Here is a 17947-nt window from a genome sequence, read left to right as displayed (position 1 = left end):
TTCGTTGGATACGTGGGTGCGAAGAAGGGGAAAGCTGTGCACAAACGGACCATCTCTCGGTGGGTCGTTTTGTGCATCAAAATTTGTTACTCTTTGGCAAACAAGGACCCTCCTGTTGGGCTGCGTGCCCATTCTACCCGGGCCACAGCGGCTACTACTGCCTTGGGACGGGGAGTCCCTTTGCAGGACATCTGTCAGGCGGCGACGTGGGCTTCGCTACACACGTTTGCCAGGCATTATTGCCTTGACAGCCAAGTCCGGAGGGATGGCTTCTTTGGCCGTTCTGTCCTCCAGGACTTTCTGGTGTGATCTTGGTTCGCAGACCCACCACCGGGGATGGTATTGCTTGGGTATCTATTCTAAGGTGAGGAATCTAACTAACGTGTTTCTTTCAGATGAACAAGTTACTTACCTTCGGTAACGATGTATCTGTAAGAAACATTAGTTAGATTCCTCACCGACCCACCCATCCTCCCCGTTCTGCGAACTGACATCTAGGGTTAAGGTTATCCTTCTCAGGCCCCTAGATTTTATTTTTGGCACCAGTGTCGGTCTTTGCATGGCTCTGCGTTCCTGGCGCGGAAGGCTATGTACAAGAACTGACGTCAGCGCGCGAGGGCGGCGTCTAAGTACTCCGACGTCATTCCGGCGCACGACGCCGACGACGGACGCGGAGCCGCAGACGACGCCTAGCGACGCGCAAGGGGTATTGCTGACGAAAAATCTTCCGGATCCAGTCTGACGCCTGGGGATATTCTAAGGTGAGGAATCTAACTAACTAATGTTTCTTACAGATACATCGTTACCGAAGGTAAGTAACTTGTTCTTCTTGTCTTTACCTTTTTCCCCACCTTTCTCTTTGGCCTGAAAAGAATCTTGCCTTGTCTGGTCATCACCACCACCATGAGATATCTGCTTCACCCTGGTGCGAACCCATCTGTCTGCCTTCCTTACAAATTATTGGCAAGAGGTCAGACCTGAGTCCACTGGCGACTGGTGCAGTTGTTGATTCTGACAGTTAAGGATTTTACAGTCCCTCATAGTCATGTACATTACTTCCATGAAGCCAGCCTTCCAGATCCTTAATAGCACGGTCTAGAAAATCTGCCCAGTCTTGGGTGTGTGCCTTCTGTGTGCTCCTAAACTTAACCCTGTGCTGTTCAGTTGTTAAACCAAACCCATCTATGATGGCACTCTTAAAGACTGAGTAATTGAGTAATTGTCTGCTTCGTCTTCCCTAACAGTAAGAAATTAGTAAGTGTTAGCAAAGGAGAGCCACAGACTAGCTACACCTGCCCTTGAGGGACCTTCTGAACTTTATAGGCCCTCTCCAAATCAGTGATCCATTTACGGATGTCGTCCCCGTCCTGGTAAGGAGGGGCTATCCTGCTCAGGTTTCTAGTATTTAAGGAGTGTTCCCTGATCCTAGGTTTGCTAGTGCTGTCACCATGGGACCCTGCTCCCATATTCTTACTAGCCCTCTGAACTTCTAGGGTCTCCTCATCAAGGGCCATCTGCTCCTTCTTGATTCTGAGCTTGGCTGTCTTAAGCTTCCGCAACTTGTACTCCCTATCTAAGGAATCCTCCCTCTAGCTAGAGATGGAGGTCCCTATGGGGTGGTTAGAGAAGGTTGAATTAACAGAGGAGGGCCTAGAGCTCCCCTGGTCTCTTTACACCCTCCTAGGAGGAATAAAGGGGGAACTACCTCTAGGGACTCCCTCTGTACCTTCTGTACGATTTCCTGGGGGATTAGAGTTCACCAGCGAGGTGTCTTCAGATGCCACCTCGTCAGGCTCAGAATTGGGGTCCAGTTTAACCTTATGGTGTAAGTTAAATTAAAAAGAACCTCATATGGTTTATATAAAAATACCTCTATTTATTACACCATACTATTGGGAGATATCAACACAATACACAACAATACCTCAAAGGCAATAAGGTAAGTAACACAAAAAACAGTGGTCGCCAGGAGAGACCAAACCATACACTAAGTAAGTGGAATGCGAACTTCAGAAGAGGACGGGACTTGCACCAGAAGACCGAGAGGAGCTGGTGGCACAAGGAACTATCCAAGGTAAGTACCCAGGAACCCCACAGAGGCTGTGTGCAGACAGGAAACACAGCTGCATGCCCAATGGAAGTCAACGGAGAAGTTGCAGTTGCACTTTTGCAGTATAATCCCACTGATGTCTTCAGGTTCAGACGAGTTGACTGTGACCTTGCTGCTGCAGCTGTGAGGACCAGGCGAAGCTAAGGGAAAACCAATAGCCTTCCTACGTCTGATGTTGCTGACTAAGAGGTCGATGTCTGACGGGAGCACCAACAAGCCTTGGTAGCCGCAACTGGCATGGAGAACGAAGGAGCAACGTTGGGACCAGCAAGGTCCAAGGGACTCACCAACAGCAAGAGAGTCGGAGCAGGCCCGAGCAAGCAGGGGATACCACTGAAGCAGGAGAGGACCCACAGGCCGAAGGCACAAGAGTCGCAAGAGGACCTTGAGCAGCTTAGCAAGAACAAAGTCCCACGGTGCAGAGGCTGCAGGGAGGACGTTGAGCTTGGAGGGAACAGATGCTGGTGCTTCTTCTAGCCGGAAGATCTTTGGAGTGCAGAGCCAACAATCCTTGGCAACGGCAAGTTGACGTGGTGCAGAGGGGTTTGGTTCTAGCAGTTCTGACAAGAGATACTGGCCTCAAAATTGCAGAGGACAGGTTAGGCATCGAGGGAGTTGCCGAACCACCACCTGTGTTGCTAAGCCTTGGAAAGTTTTCCTTGGTGCCATCTCGGTTCCAGGCGAAGTCCATCGAAGTCCAATTGTCCAGATGGTTGATAAGTGACATGGATTCAGTCTTGACTCTTGACCCATGATGACTCTAAGGGCCTACCAACAGGTACGTTCTTAAGAACCCAATGGAATGGTTAGAACAGTTAGAGGATCCCTCCCAGATGGGGAGCTGGAGAGAGGGGAGGATACTCCCAAGTCCTTTGTCCAGTTTCGCGCCAGAACAAGATCCAAGGGCTTCCTGAACTGGCTTAAACTGGAGTATGCAAGGAGGGCACCAAATGTGCCCTTCAAAGCTGCCTAGTGGTGCTGGCAAGCGCCCCCACCCCAATTTGCTGAGTCCTGTCTGGAAGCTGGTGACACCTCCCTGCGATAGGAAACCTATTTTTCTTTCTTCTCCTGCTTGAGCCTGGCTCAGCCGCTGTAGGGCATAATCGTCTGTGGTCGGCAGCAGTACTAGCTTGCTGTTCAACCCGAAAAGGCTGTTACCGGGAGTACAGGGTGGTCCCTCAAGGGAGCCCCCCAGTACATGGGATCATACTTCCAAAACTGTAATCGGTGTTTGGGTATGATTCTAACATGTTTGATAGCAAACATGACCAGGTTTGGTGCAGCCACTGTATAGCTGGACATCTCGTTATGACTGATGTCCACTATATGTATTAAAATGGCTGACCACATGTACAAAGCCTGGAGAATCGACTCCGGGGTTTGCAAGAGTTTCCTGCTCATGCAGGGGCACCCGTACACTTATAACCAAGCACCCTGCTGTCAGGACTGAGGAGCCTGACATAGGGGTGACTTATAGGTTTTAAGTGTAGTGACTGCAGATATAAGGAAAATTATATCTGTTGTGAGAGTTGCAAGTACCAACTCACACAGGCTGCAATGGCAAAGCCTGTAGTCACAGTTTGTGGACTCCCATGGGTGGCACGGTACACGCTGCAGCCCATGGGAGACCCCTGGTTACCTTAGTACCCTATACTAGAGACTTACAAGGCTACACCAGTAGCCAATTGTGGATGCACAAAAGCACTTACCATGGTCAGTTTAGAGAGAAAGCACAGGGACTGGGGTCCTGATTAGCACCAACATCTGGAGCCTGCAGTGCAACCACGACTCAGTCGTGCTGTGACTTTCGGGCCATGGCTCCGAAAACTTTGAGGATACGATCCCAAAAGCTGCATGTGGCGCTTTTGCGGCGTAGTTCTCATAGGAGGTCGTGGCCACGGTCCCAGTCTAGAGTGCAGTCCGGGCACCGCTCTGGGAGTCTTAAGTCTTGATCCTGCCACTCCGTCATTGAGTGGATCAGATAAGCACAACAAAAAACACAAGAAGTGGAAGCATGCTTCGACTTCTCCCCGTCCATCAGCTGACGTGACTGAGGAGTCTCGGCGTTCTAAGCCTTGTCCCTCTGAACCTGAGCCTAGGTCAGCTCCACTCTTCCCCTGCCTTCCTAGGAGCCGGAATGAACCCCACCCAGCTCAAAGAATTTAATGACACCATGTGCGTCATATTTGGGCGGTCTGACCCTACTGGTGTGTCCCCAGAGGCTCAGAGGGTTCTGACCATGGCACCAATAGTCTCTCCACCCCCCCCCCCACTCCTATTGATCCATGCTGACACTTGTCTTGCCGTAGCGACCTTTCCCGGCACTGGCCCTTACACCTAGACTCTCAATGCTGCTTCCTCCGCTTTATTTTGAAGGCCTAGGAATGGAGGAAGTTTGGGTGGGGTCACTGGATCCTATACAAGACTAGCCTTATCAGGACATGGACTGGTACAAAGAATTTGGTTAGACCTGCTGGTAGCTCTCCAGATTCTGGCCTGCTTTCTTCCCTACCGTGGCTTCGGAGGAGGGAGCATCATGGTGTGAAGGGCAGGAGGAGGGAGCATCATGGTGTGAAGGGCAGCTGAGGCCCTAGACCTTCAGCTCCTTTCCATGGCAGTCAAGATGAATATCGTGACAGATGTCCTGCAGCCAGTTGTCTCCTCCTCTCAACCCTTGATGCCCTTCAACGAGGCCTCAACAGATGTCCTTTTGGGAACCTTGTCCAAGCCCAGCATTGGGGCTCCTGTGAAGAGGACAGTCGCCCGGGCCTGGGCCATCCTCTCCGAAGCCGTATCAGACTGCAGAGATGCCGCATGGTTCGCCATTCGTTGTGGTCTCGACATGACAGACTCTCTGGGCAGAGGGATTTCGTTCACTGTGGCATTTCGAATCCACACCTGGTTGAGGACTTTTTGCTTTTCAGGTAATGTCCAGTTCTCTCTCATCAACATGTACTTTGATTGCACCCAGAGATAAGGCAGACATGGCACTGGAGCGCTTTAAGGACTCCTGGGCTACTGCCAAGCCCTTTGGCCTCTCAGCGGCCACCTATCCCCAGTCTGCCTTTCGCATCTGCGGAAGGGACTTCCAGCTGTGCCAGCCTTATCTGAGTCAGAAAACCGCAGCTACGTCTGCGCTGCTCTTTGAGCCTGTGGGTCGAGCATCCAGAGGTTTGGTCAGCCTACTACCCCTCCCCTGCAGCCTCAGCCTTCAAACCTTCCTAGCCTGGCCCTTTCAGATCACGGGTAGCCAGTTGGTGGCAGGATGATCCATCACCTCCACCACTGGCAGAACATCACTTCGGACAGGTGCGTTCCCCCGTTAGTCCAAAGGGGCTACTCCCTCCCCTTCAAGACTAATCCTCCCTTAATGCCGTCAACTTACGAAGGATCCCCTGACTTTGCTTCAGGAGGACGTCATGACTCTCTTGGCCAGGGGAGCCATAGAGAGGGTTCCGGAGCCCAGGAGTAAGCCTTGGTTGGTTTTTGCTACTTTCTGTTCCCAGGAAAAGGTTGAGTCTTTGCCCTATCCTAGTTCTGTAACCCCTCAGGTACTTCCTCAAATAGAAAAAGTTCAAGATGCTCACTAGCTCAGGACTTGCCTGCCCTGGATCCAAGAGACTGGATGGTAGCGTTGGACTTGCGGGACACTTATTTTCACGTTCCCGTCCTGCCTGCACATAGGTGCTACCTGCGGTTTACAGTAGACCACGAGCACTTTCAGTTCACCATGCTCCCCTCTTTCCCAGATATTTACCAGGTAATAGCGATGGCCGCAGCTTACCTGTGCATATCAGGTGTGCCAGTCTTCCTCCTATCTTGCTGACTGGCCATTGAAGGATTCGCTGGGGTTCACAGTCAAGGTCTCGAAGTAACATCAGACTCCCTCTGAGACGCTCCCTTTCATCAGAACTGTTCTGGACAAAGTGCAGTTTTGGGTCTATCCTCCCGTACGGCGAGTCTAGGATATTCAGGCTATCATACTGATGTTTCAGCCTCCATCCTGGATTTTGGTGAGAATGACAGAGGCTGCTGGGCCTCATGGCCTCCTGCATCCAACTAGTGACATATGCCTGATGGCGTATGCGGGCTCTGCAGTGGGACTTGAATTTCCAGTGGGCACTGCATCATGGGAATCTCTCCCAAATTGTCCAGATCTCGAAGGTAACTGCACAAGCCCAGCAGAGGCAGACCCCTCTCCTTTACCCAACTATACCACACAGTAGTGACAGTTGGGTCACTCTTGGAATGGGGCGGCCATCTGGAAGCGGTGGAGATAAGAGGACTCTGGTCTCTGGCAGAATCTGGACTAGACATCAACTTGCTGAAGCTCAGAGCGATTTGCTTTGCATTGAAAGCCTTTCTTCCTTCAGTGAAGGAAAAGCTGGTTCAAGCTCTCGTTTGAGAGTCAAATTAGGAAGGTAGCATGCAAGTGTTTCGGGACCCTCAAAGTCCTAATGAAGCTCCTGGACCTGCTACCTATAGCAGCCAGGAAAACAGTTGTTCATACCCTGGTCACATCCCAAAAAGACTATGGTAATATCCTCTACTTGGGAGGCACAAAAGAAAGTCTAACTAAACTCCAACAAATTCAAAATTCTGCTGCTCGCTTGGTCCTTAGTCTCCTAAGAGGAGCATCTGCCTCCAAATATCTGATTACTATTTGCTGGCTGCCAGTGGAGGAGAGGATTACCTAGCATATAAGGCTATGTGCTTCTGATGGATACATCTGCCAGTGGATTCCTCACCAGCAACGTTCGGAAACTTTTGTAGCAGTCCACGCCGATGGGGTCGAAGACGACGTCACAGAGACACGGCTCCGCTCGCGACTCCGCTGACGTCACCGGCTCCATAAGAAGACCTCGTCGGCGTGATGGCGTCAGTTACCTTTTCTCTGCGCCGTCGACGCCAACGGATTTCGGGAATTGCTGTTGGTAGCTGTACTGTTACTTTGTATTTCTTCTGGGTTTTCCCTGTTTCTCTACGAAGAAGATGTCAACGAAGAAGTCGGGCTTCAAGCCCTGTCGGGAATGTGGCAAACACACATGTCGATCACGGATCCATATGACGACTGTGTTTGGTGTCTGTCATCTGACCATGATGTGGATGGTTGCTCTTGCTGTCGCAAGATGAGCTCCAAAGCTCTAAAAGAAAGGCAGGCGAAGCTCTTCATCGCTAGGATGAAAAAGGAAAAGAGAGGAAGAAGGAAGTCGAGATCGAGGTCACGGTCGAGGTCGGCGTCGAAGTCGACTTCGGGGCATGCTTCGCGAACCAAGAAGCATAAGAAGAAGAGGAGGCATTCTTCTCATCATCATTCTGATAAGAGTTCGGTGTCGAAGTTGCCGACTCTACACCGAAAGGAATCCGTGTCCTCTTCACCAGTACCGGCTTCTCCTCCTGGTCCTTCTTCTCTAGTGACTTCGCCGGCTCCAGCTACATCTCTGGTTCCGGTGCCATCCCGACGCCGGCTCCATCTCCGGCTCCGGCCCCGGTTGAAGATCTTCAAGTCCCGGGTGAGCCTGCGACGCTGCTTATTCCACCGTCGACGCCGGTTGGCCCGAGTCCTGTGAGGCCTGACCAGTACCCTGCATTCCCTGGTGCAGGTCAGGACCCCTCGCATTATCTCAATGCGATGTATGGGGTATTCGCGAGAGCCATGTACACCACTGGTGCACCTGTGGGTCTGATGGGTCCAATGGCGTTTAATTTGGGGGTGCCGCAAGTCTATCCGCAGGCCCCTTTCATGCTGTTTTTTCCAGCGACGCCGTCTTGGCATCTACCGGCGCCGAGGACGTCGACGCCGCTTCCATCTTCACCGGCGCCGGCTCGACCTCGTTCGATGACGGCTGCTCCAGCGGATCCACATTCAACGCCGGCGCCGTCGGATTCGAACACGGCGCTGCCGACGCCGCTTGTACGGATTCGATCCAGAAGGGAAGCACAGAGAGTGGTGGATGAAAGGAGGTACCTTTTGGAAGAGGCTGAAGAGGGAGAGCTGGTTGAATCTGATGAGGTGTTTGAGGAGCTTAAGGAGGCTAGTGGACTGGATTGGTCTCCTGAGTGGGAAATCACTCCACCTTCAGATGAACCCTCGAAAGATGTGGCTCCGTATCATGCAGTTATCAGGAAGGCTGCAGAGCTTCTAGATCTTCAGTTGCCAGCTACGGAGTTCAGATCAAATATTCTGACTGAGGTGCTGCATTTGCCCACTACAGTTTCATAGCCTTTGTTGCCTTTTAATGAGGCCATTATTGACCTTGTATTGGAGGTGTGTCGAAAGCCTTTTTCTGCTCCCGCAGTGTCTAGGACGGTTGCAAGAAGGTATAGGGCGGCTCCAGGGGACCCTGAGTTTCTAACGTCTCACCCATCGCCTGAGAGCCTGGTGGTTCAGGCGGCTTGATCGGGTAAATCCAAGGGTGCTTTCCCTCAGGTTCCAGGGGACAGAGAAGCTAAAAAGATAGACCAGTCGGCAAAAAGGTCTTTTCATCGGCCAGCATGGCCCTTAAGACGACGAATGCAACTTGCCTATTGGGACGCTATATCCATGCGCTCATGGACTCGGCGAAAAAATTGGCGCCAAAGCTTTCTGAAGAAGATAGACTTGGCTTTAATTAAGTTTTGACTGATGCCCAGGCGGCAGCACGCCAAGTGATTCAAAGTGGGCTGGAGAAGGCAGACTCAGTGGCGAGAGTCATGGGGTTTTCTGTTGCCACCAGGAGAGGTGCGTGGCTGAAGTCTTCGGAGTTCTCCCCGGATGTACAGTCGACTTTGTTGGACCTGCCATTTGATGGGTCTGGTTTGTTTGGTAAGAAGGCTGATGCTGCTCTTGAACGCTTTAAGGAGAGCAAGGCTACGGCTAGGTCTTTGGGCCTTCAATCCCAGTCGAGGGGGTCTTTTAAAAGATACTGAGGCTTCGGAAGGGCAACCTTTCGTTCCTACAGACAGACCCAGCAGCAACAGCAGCAGCAAAGCTCTTTGTCCAAAGGATACAGAGGTAGAATCACGGGTCGCACACGTGGCCGTCAACTCTCCTCCTCATCCTCCTCCTCAGCCCCTCCCACCACCGCAAAGCAGCCCTAGATCTGCCATTCTGGATCATGCTGGTCCTGTGGGGGGGCCGGCTTACCCATTTTCTACAAGATTGGGAATCTGTAACTACAGATCGCTGGGTTCTGGATCTTGTAGAAAATGGGTACGCCCTTCCCTTTCGGAAAATTCCTCCAGATTACCCTCTTTGTCAAGGGGCTTGCTCAGAGAACCACCGTCTTCTCCTACAGGAGGAAGTCCTGAAGTTACTACAGAAAGGTGCGATCGAGGTGGTTCCAGAGCAGGAGAGGGGTCAGGGATGCTACTCCCGGTATTTCCTGATTCCGAAAAAGGACGGCAGATTGCGTTCGATATTGGACCTCAGGATCTTGAATCTTTATCTGAAGCAAGAGAAGTTCAAGATGCTCACCCTTACGCGGGTTCTTCAAGTGCTGAATCAGGAGGACTGGATGGTGTCGATCGACGTGCAGGATGCGTATTTCCACATTCCCATCCTGAAGTCACACAGGAAGTATCTCCGGTTTACGGTAGGGTCGCAACATTATCAGTTTGCGGTCCTTCCGTTTGGTCTTACTACTGCACCCCGAGTCTTCACGAAGGTGATGGCAGTGGTGGCAGCCCATCTCAGAAGGTCGGGGAATTCCGTTTTTCCCTACCTGGACGACTGGCTGATCCAAGCGGAGTCGCCAGAGAAGGTGCTACATCATCTGCAGGATACAACTCCGCTGTTGTTCAAATTGGGTTTTTCGATAAACGTGCCCAAATCTCAGTGCAACCTGTTCATAGGTGCGGTACTGGACACTACTGTGTGTCGAGCATTCCCTCCGCCTCAAAGGATTCTCGACATACAGGAAATGATTCCGTTATTTTGCAATGGAGCAGTCATTCCAGTCCTAAAGGTCCTTCGCCTGCTCGGTCTGGTTGCTTCCTGCATCCTGTTGGTCAACCATGCACGCTGGCACATGAGGGCGCTCCAGTGGTGTCTCCGCAGGCAGTGGTATCAGCACAAAGGAGATCTCAGGGAGTCTGTGAGGATCTCCAGAGAAGCTGCAGCGGCTCTGTCTTGATGGAGCGTGGAGGGCAATCTGTCCCAAGTAAAGCCCTTCCATCTACCTCAATCGGTGGCCACAGTGATAACGGACGCATCCACTTTAGGGTGGGGTGCGCATCTGGGGGATCTGGAGATCAAGGGTCTTTGGTCTCCAGAGGAAATGTTGCTTCACATCAACTGTAGGAGAGTAGGGTCTGCAAACCTATGATCACCCCAGATTTTTGCTTTTTGCTTCATTGGTTTATGACTTCCCCTGGCTGTGGGCCTGCTAATCAGACCCACAGCCTAGCTGTTCTCTCTTTAAATTGACACACATGTACCTTAGGTGCATTTACTAATTGGAACTGGGCCACCTTATCAGTCCCTGTATCAGCATACCTTGGGTATCCAGGGCATAGGTGTACCCAGGGCCTACCAGGGGCTGCAGCATGTATTATGCCACCCTTGGCTGGCCACCCAAATCTGACACAACTGGCTGCACGACGGCTGGGGCAAGGTGGTGTAATCACCCTTTGCTTTAGATATAGTATTCCTATATCTAACCCTAAAATGGACACATGTATTCCTATCAGTCACTCCTATGGCAGGCCTTATCAATCCTGAAGGCAGAGTGCTTGGAATTATGTGAGATGGTGCTCTGGCATGAGCTGAGCCCGTCTGCAGCTTGCGGAACCAAGTCCTAATAGCTGTTCCAGGATAACGCGTACCATATACTTTTAAAGTGCATTATAATCCTCGCGGTTATTTGCTAACTTTGGTATCGCATTATCCAAACATGTCGAGTAAGGTGTCATACGAATTGGAATACTAACCCCTCGCCAATTCTGGCGACGGGGTTAGCATTCCACCCTTCTAGAGGGACACGACATGTATGTAACTGTGAACCCCGGTTGAAGTTAACTCGAGCCTCAGCATCACAAAATGGATGCTGCCACCACAGACACAAGTCTGACCTCCTGCTGCTGGGAGTCCTTCCAGCGAGGAGAGCTTGGACAAAGGGTTTCCTGTCAGGGACGGTGCTAGCACCATCCCAGACAGGGTTTTGTGTATCCCAGGTAGGCAGGGCTGAGAGGAAGGTGACTGCAAGTGGCACCCCGGTGCTCACTGTGCATAGGCCGGCTCAAACCAGTTCCAGGGGCACCCCAGGCCCTGAGCTGGGGAGAGACTGGACAAAGGAGAGGGGTGTAACCACCCCCCTCCTGGTCCCACCCATAGGCAGGACCTAGTCACGGGCCAGCCCCTTTTCTTCGAATAAAGGTAGGAGCGGGCCCCCTTCCCAAATTGGATCATTCTGAATCTTAAACTATTTTCCACGAAAGGAATTCTTGACTATTTCTGAAGACTCTCCCTTGTGGCTAAGGAGTAGCCACCCTGCACCAGCAGGCACCACCTAAGCGCTTGCGGTTTGCTGCACGTCCATCCTCCGGATCAAGACTGACCAGCTCGACGAGACCCGGATTCCCTGCCATCTCTGACCTCTACCTGCATCATCAGCCCAGCTGAGATTCGTGGGTGTGACGAGACCGGAGGGACCGGCCATCTTCTGAAACTGCACGACGCTTATCCAGCACGACCGCCGAGGGATCCTCGAGTGAGTGCTTTTGGGGTTTGAGAAGCCCTAACCCTGAGCAGCTCCAGCACCGAAGTCCAGCCCCCCCAGCACCCACGAGATCTGCGTGGGGGCCCTTCTGCTCTTTGCTGCTCACCGCGTTGTCCGGTCACTTGCCCGTTGGCTAGTGGCCCTCCTGACGACGCACCACGACGGTTTCACCGCTGGTCTGGTTGCTCCAGACTGGCCCTTGCTCCCCTCCAACAGAGGAGCACCCTGGACCCTCCTGGTCCACTCCAGACGCCATCTTGACTCCACCGCGTGGGCTTGCCTTTGCCAAGGCTTGTTGCCCCAATCCTGGTTCCAGCATCGCTGACAGCAGACACCTTCGTGGGACAGCTCGCCGACAACGCCTCCTGGTCCGAGGGACAGCAGAGTCCAGCGTCGCCCACTCACCTGGTCGAGGTGACTTCCTCCGGTGCCATCCGGGTGCCCACACAATCACTGGCTAGTGATTAAGAACTGAGTCCCCTCTGCTTTCAGGTCCTCTCCATCATCGATCCAGGCTTGGATCCCTCCGAATATCTACACTGGTCGCCTGCCAGCAACTTCTTCTTTCAGGCTCCATAGACTTCAACGAGGATTCCCGACGTCTTTTGAACCCTATGCAGCCGCAGCCCCTGGGCTAGGTAACTCGAGCATTCCGGTGCTCCAACGTAGGTTCACTATCTAAGTGTCCAGATCCTTTTTCGTTTTCAGTCTAGCTGGTCGGATTCGTCCGGAAACAGTAACTTTAGAAACGCTAGCATCCATAGACTTCTTCCCGCATCCCGCGTGAGAGTGCACACTCTGCACCCGATCTCCCTAGGCCTCCTGCTCCTAACCTTAGAGTTCAGTAGTGTAGTCCTAGCGATCCTGAAGCCTCTGGATCTGGTTACTTACCTGCTAGCATTTCGCATTCCACCTTTAGTGTATATGTTTATTTGTGCCCCTCGGGCATTTGTGTAAATTGTGCAACTTGAAGTATTTTCATAAGAGTTTTGTATTGTGCTTAGCTCCCTGACTCATAAAGAGCCAGGGTAGTCTTGTTATAAATAAATATCCTTTATTTTCATAACCACTTGTGGGGTGTCCTTTCACTTGGTGTTCAAGGGGTAGATGTGATGGTAAAACAGCTGGCTTAACACGCCCTCTAGAGTTTAGCCTAAAGACTGCTCTTGTCCATGCTACTAGGATAGCTGGTCTATAAGGTTGACTTACAACCAATCATCAATAAGGGTCGTTTGGTATGATACACAGTGATCACTAGAATAGTGAGCACTATATATCAGGCCAACTTCTCACATTGGTGAGCAGCGGTTGGGATTTGAGCTTGCTGTTGTTTTACCACCCACGTATCCTAAGAATATCAGTTGAAAGATCACATAAGTACCCAGGTACATATAACTTAACTTAGAATACTCTGAGTTCTACTGAACCAGCTGTTGTAGTGTAACAGGGCTTAGCACACCCTGACTACAACTCTTAGCAAGGGATCAGTAGGTAAACCCATAGTGTAGGTAGGTGCATCACTTACACCTCACTAGAAAGCATGTCTGACCGCGGAGAGTCTTCAGAGACTCCCCTAGTGGTCATTGACCCTCCACAGGTCGTGTCAAGATATGCAGCTCTTAGCTTCCAGGAGATGAGACAACTGTGTACCTCCAGGAAGCTAAAACAGGGTTCTAACCCTACCATCTCATTTCTGATAGGTCTCTTAGAGACTTATGATGCTAGAAGGGCTTCTAACACAGGCCCCTCTAATCCAGATGGGAACATGCCCCCTTAGAGGGAACCCTTGGTGACCCTAACCTTGGCCTCAGTGGCGAGGAGGAAGAGGAAGAGGTGTTATCAGGGGACGAGGCAGACAAAGGTCCAGTAGTAGTCAGTAGGCTCACAAGGACCAACTTAAGCAGGCATGAGAATGGAACTGGGGGAGCCCCAGGCCCACTCTCAGGCAGGCTTAACCTTGGGAATGGACGAGTTAGGTCTCTCTCCAGAGGCTCTAACAGATCTGTTCGAACCCATGTCTCTCAGGCATCTTCTCAGGGAGGAATGACATCCCCTCAGAGAAGAGCATGAAGCTAAAATGAGGGGAGTCAATCTGAGGATTGAAAGGGAAGAACTTGCCCTTGCCAAAGAAAGACTTGCCTTTGCCAGAGAGCAGAAATTGAGTGGGGCAGACCCCACTGGTGGCAGCATTATCATTAGAGAGAAAGACAGGAGTTTAGACACTAGACACCCGAGTAAAATAGTGCCCCCCTTTAAACAAGGGGATGATATCCACAAATGGATTACTGCTTTGGAGAGGGCCTGCACTGTCCAGTGCGTCCCCCCAAGTCAGTGGGCAGCTATACTGTGGCTCTCCTTTTAAGGTAAAGGTAGAGATAAGCTCCTCACTACTAGAGCTGAGGATGCTAACAACTACCAAGTCCTAAAGAATACACTGATTGATGGGTTTGGCTTAACAACTGAGCAGTACAGGTTGCTGTTCAGAGACGCCCAGAAAATTCAGTCTCAGGATTGGGCTGACTTTGTCGATTGTGCCACTAAGGCTTTGGAAGGCTGGTTGCTGGGTAGCAAGGTTACTGATTACACAGGATTGTATAATCTTATCATGAGAGAACAGATTTTAAACAACTGTCAGAACCAATTGTTGCATCAGCACCTTGTTGACTCAGATCTGACCTCTCCCCAAGAATTGGGAAAGAAGGCAGACAGATGGGTCAGAACAAGGGTCAAGCAGAACCAGGGTGGTCAGAAGAAAGCAGACCAAAAGGGTAGTAACAAGAGTGAACAAAATGACCAGAAGTCTTCGACAGGTCCCCAACAAACCAAAGAGGGTGGGGGGGTCAGGCTTCACAGCAGAAAAAGAAGACTCAAGAAGGCCAGTCAAAAAGTTGGTGCCAATACTGTAAAAGTAAGACTCACTGGTTTAGTGAGTGCACCAAGAAAGGAGGGCAAACTCCTGCCACTGCAGCCCCTAAGGCACCTGCACCCCCTAATACAGTCAGCAGTGGTAGTGCACCTCCCAAGGGAATAGTTGGGTTAACCTTGGGAACTGAGGGGTATGACAACTTAGTTGGCACACTCACTCAGGCTGTCCTTGTCTGTACAGGGGATGTGGATATATCCCCGCCTTAACGCTTGTATCACTTCTGCCCAGAGAGCTGAAGATGATCAAGCGTGACCGGGCCCCAAGTCATTCTTGTTGCTCCGGATTTGGCACGAAGAGTCTGGTATCCCGAGCTGCTCAACATGGCCTTCGATCCTCCGATCAGACTGCCTCTTCAGGAGGATCTTCCGTCGCAAAAGCAGCGGACGGTCCTCCACCCGAACCTGTCCAGCCTCCACCTCCTTGCGTGGAGATTGAGCGGTGGCAGGTGACATCGTTTGACCTTCCTCCCAAAGTCTGCAATGTTATCTTGGCAGCCAGGCTTCCCTTAAGACGGTATACGCATGCAGATGGAACAAATTTGTGGCATGGTGCGCAGCAAAGGCTGTGGATCCTCTTTTCACCCCTCTTACTGTGGTTCTCTTGCTCTTCCCTTTTTTGGCCCAGCAGGGCTCTGCTCTGTGCACTCTAAAGGGCTACCTCTTGGCCATTTCATCCTTACTTAGCCTTCCTGCTCAGCCTTCTCTTCAAGTCCCCTGTTGTAAATAGATTCCTTAAGGGCATTACTCATCTTTCTCCTCCTGTTCCCTTTGTAATGCCTCAGTGGGACTTGAACTTGGTTCTACCTTTCTTCATGTGCGCTCCCTTTGAGCCGCTACATAACTGTACTCTCAGACTTCTCACTTTGAAAACTGCCTTTCTGGTGGCCATCACCTCTGCATGCATGGTGAGTGAGCTACAAGCTTTTTTCCAAGCCTCCCTTTCTGACCATCCATCCAGACAAGGTCGTCCTGAGAACTAGACCTTCCTTTTTTCCGAAGGTTACTTATTTCCACATTGTCCAAACCATCACTTTGCCCACTTTCTTTCCGCCTCCGCATCCTTCAAAAGAGGAAGAAAGGCTCCACCGTCTGGATCCAAAACATGCACTTTCCTTCTACTCTGATCACTCCAAACTATTCCGGGTGGACGACCAGCTCTTTGTTGGTTACGTGGGCGCTAAGACAGGTCGAGCCGTGCACAAACGGACCATCTCCAGGTGGGTCGTACTGTGCATCAAAGCCTGCTATTCTTTGGCAAAGAAGGAGCCTCCAGTGGGGCTGCACGTCCATTCCACCAGGACGACAGCAGCTACCACTGCTTTGGGACAGGGAGTCCCCCTTAATGACATCTGTCAGGCAGCTACGTGGGTATTGCTGCACACATTCACCAAACACTACTGCCTGGACAGCCAAGTCCGGAGAGACTGCTTCTTTGGCCGTTCTGTTATCCAGGATTTTCTGGTGTGAACTTAGATCGCAGACCCACCTCCGGGGTTGGTATTGCTGGGGTATCTATTCTAAGGAAGGTAAGGAATCTATAACTGTTACTTTCAGATGAACAAGTTACTTACCTCGGAAACGCTATATCTGTAAGAAACGAAGGTTAGTTATTGATTCCTTACTGCCCCATGCATCCTCCCCGTTCTACAAACTGACTTCTAGTGTTAAGGACATCATTTCAGGGTCCTAGTTTTGTGCACCAGTGGCCAGTGTCTTGCATGGCTCTGCGCTTCTGGTGTGGAAAGTCGTGTACAGAACTGACGTCAGCGCGCGAGGGCAGCATCTATGTAGCTACTGCTACGTCATCCTGGTGACCACGACGACGAATGCGGAGTCGACAGACGCCACCTTCTGACACGCAGGGGTACTGCTGACTAAAAACTTTATGGATCCAGGCTGACGCCTGGGGGTAATTCCAAGGTAAGGAATCTATAACTAACCTATGTTTCTTAGAGATATATTGTTTTACAGTTTTCTACACAAGTCTGTTCTGTAGAGTTGGACTGTTGCTGAACTGAACTTAGTGATCCATAAACTGATGAGTAAGACTTTCCCTCAGTATCTCCAGCTATGGTTTACCAGACTGAAACATTTGCTTCATCAAAGGGTACCTCATGTTAAAAGTAACCTGGACTACATACATCTAAATAGATTTCTTTGAGATTTCTTTTCCCCTCTGACTAAACTCCTCCCAGTGCCAGCCAATTGTAGTCAAGGAGAGGATCAATGAAAGTACCTCCCCTCTTGGGCATATGTGCTCCTGTGAGACCCCTGCCTTTAAAGTGAGTGTAATAAGTCCCCATTGACAAGCAACTGCCAAATGGACGGCGTATTACTCTTCCAGCATAAGGAGGTTGGGATGGCTAAATTTATTTGTTAGTTGAAGGAGGCTCTGCAAACATTTGGGACTCTTAAATTTACCAGCAATAAAGGGTCAGCTTAAAGACAGAAATATGCAAACTTTATAAAAGCCCTCCCTTGCATCGTAAATAATAAAATTGCTCATTGACTATTATATCTACTTACCATTCTGAGAATGCAGTTTATTTCCATTTCCTATCTGAACCTAGCAAAAACATTGTATTACCAAACACTGCAGTTTAGAAGATGGTATCAAGCACTTGACAATTTTAACATACCGAGGAAGAAACTCTGTTCAGCAGAGGATACAGTTTCATCAAGGCATTTTTAAATGTTACATGTTCTTAAATATTGTCAATATTTTGCTGTAAGCTCATTCTTTTTGTTTGTATTTTACTTTTAGATATATCAGTATATCCAGAGCCGTTTTTATCGCTCGCCAGAGGTGCTACTTGGAATGCCTTATGACCTTGCAATTGACATGTGGTCTCTTGGATGTATACTAGTTGAAATGCACACTGGCGAGCCACTCTTCAGTGGGGCCAATGAGGTATGTAAACTAGTCCTTTTTGATCTTGGTGTAAAAACAAGTTTATTGTCCACCGGATATTTTTTTAGAGTGGGCAAAATATGATTTCCGCCCTGTTCGCTACTACCCACCTGGCACTGGGGTTGGAAACTGATTTTTCAGTTTGTCTTTGTGTCACTATGCCTGTTTGGGGAGATTTTGGATCAGTAGTCTATAAGATAGTGGCTCTCAATCTTTTGAATTCTGGGGGCTCCCACTTAATCATTACTGGAACCCAGAGGCCCTCACTGAATCATTATTAGAATCGGGGTACACCCCACTGAG

General features: G+C 50.5%; 1 protein-coding gene across 2 annotated transcripts in view; it reads left to right on the top strand.

Annotated features, from left to right (window-relative positions):
* DYRK1A (dual specificity tyrosine phosphorylation regulated kinase 1A) overlaps nucleotides 1-17947 on the top strand; it is a 551386-nt gene that overhangs the window by 355029 nt on the left and 178410 nt on the right. For both annotated transcript variants that reach the window (XM_085621267.1, XM_085621268.1), the window contains exon 9: nucleotides 17498-17644. In XM_085621267.1, coding sequence (XP_085477393.1) covers nucleotides 17498-17644 — 147 coding nt within the window. The remainder of the gene's footprint in view (nucleotides 1-17497; nucleotides 17645-17947) is intronic.

This window comes from Triturus cristatus, chromosome 8 (assembly GCF_964204655.1).
Source record: "Triturus cristatus chromosome 8, aTriCri1.1, whole genome shotgun sequence".
NCBI classification, from domain to species: Eukaryota; Metazoa; Chordata; class Amphibia; order Caudata; family Salamandridae; genus Triturus; species Triturus cristatus.
This window is presented reverse-complemented; position numbering and strand designations above follow the sequence as displayed.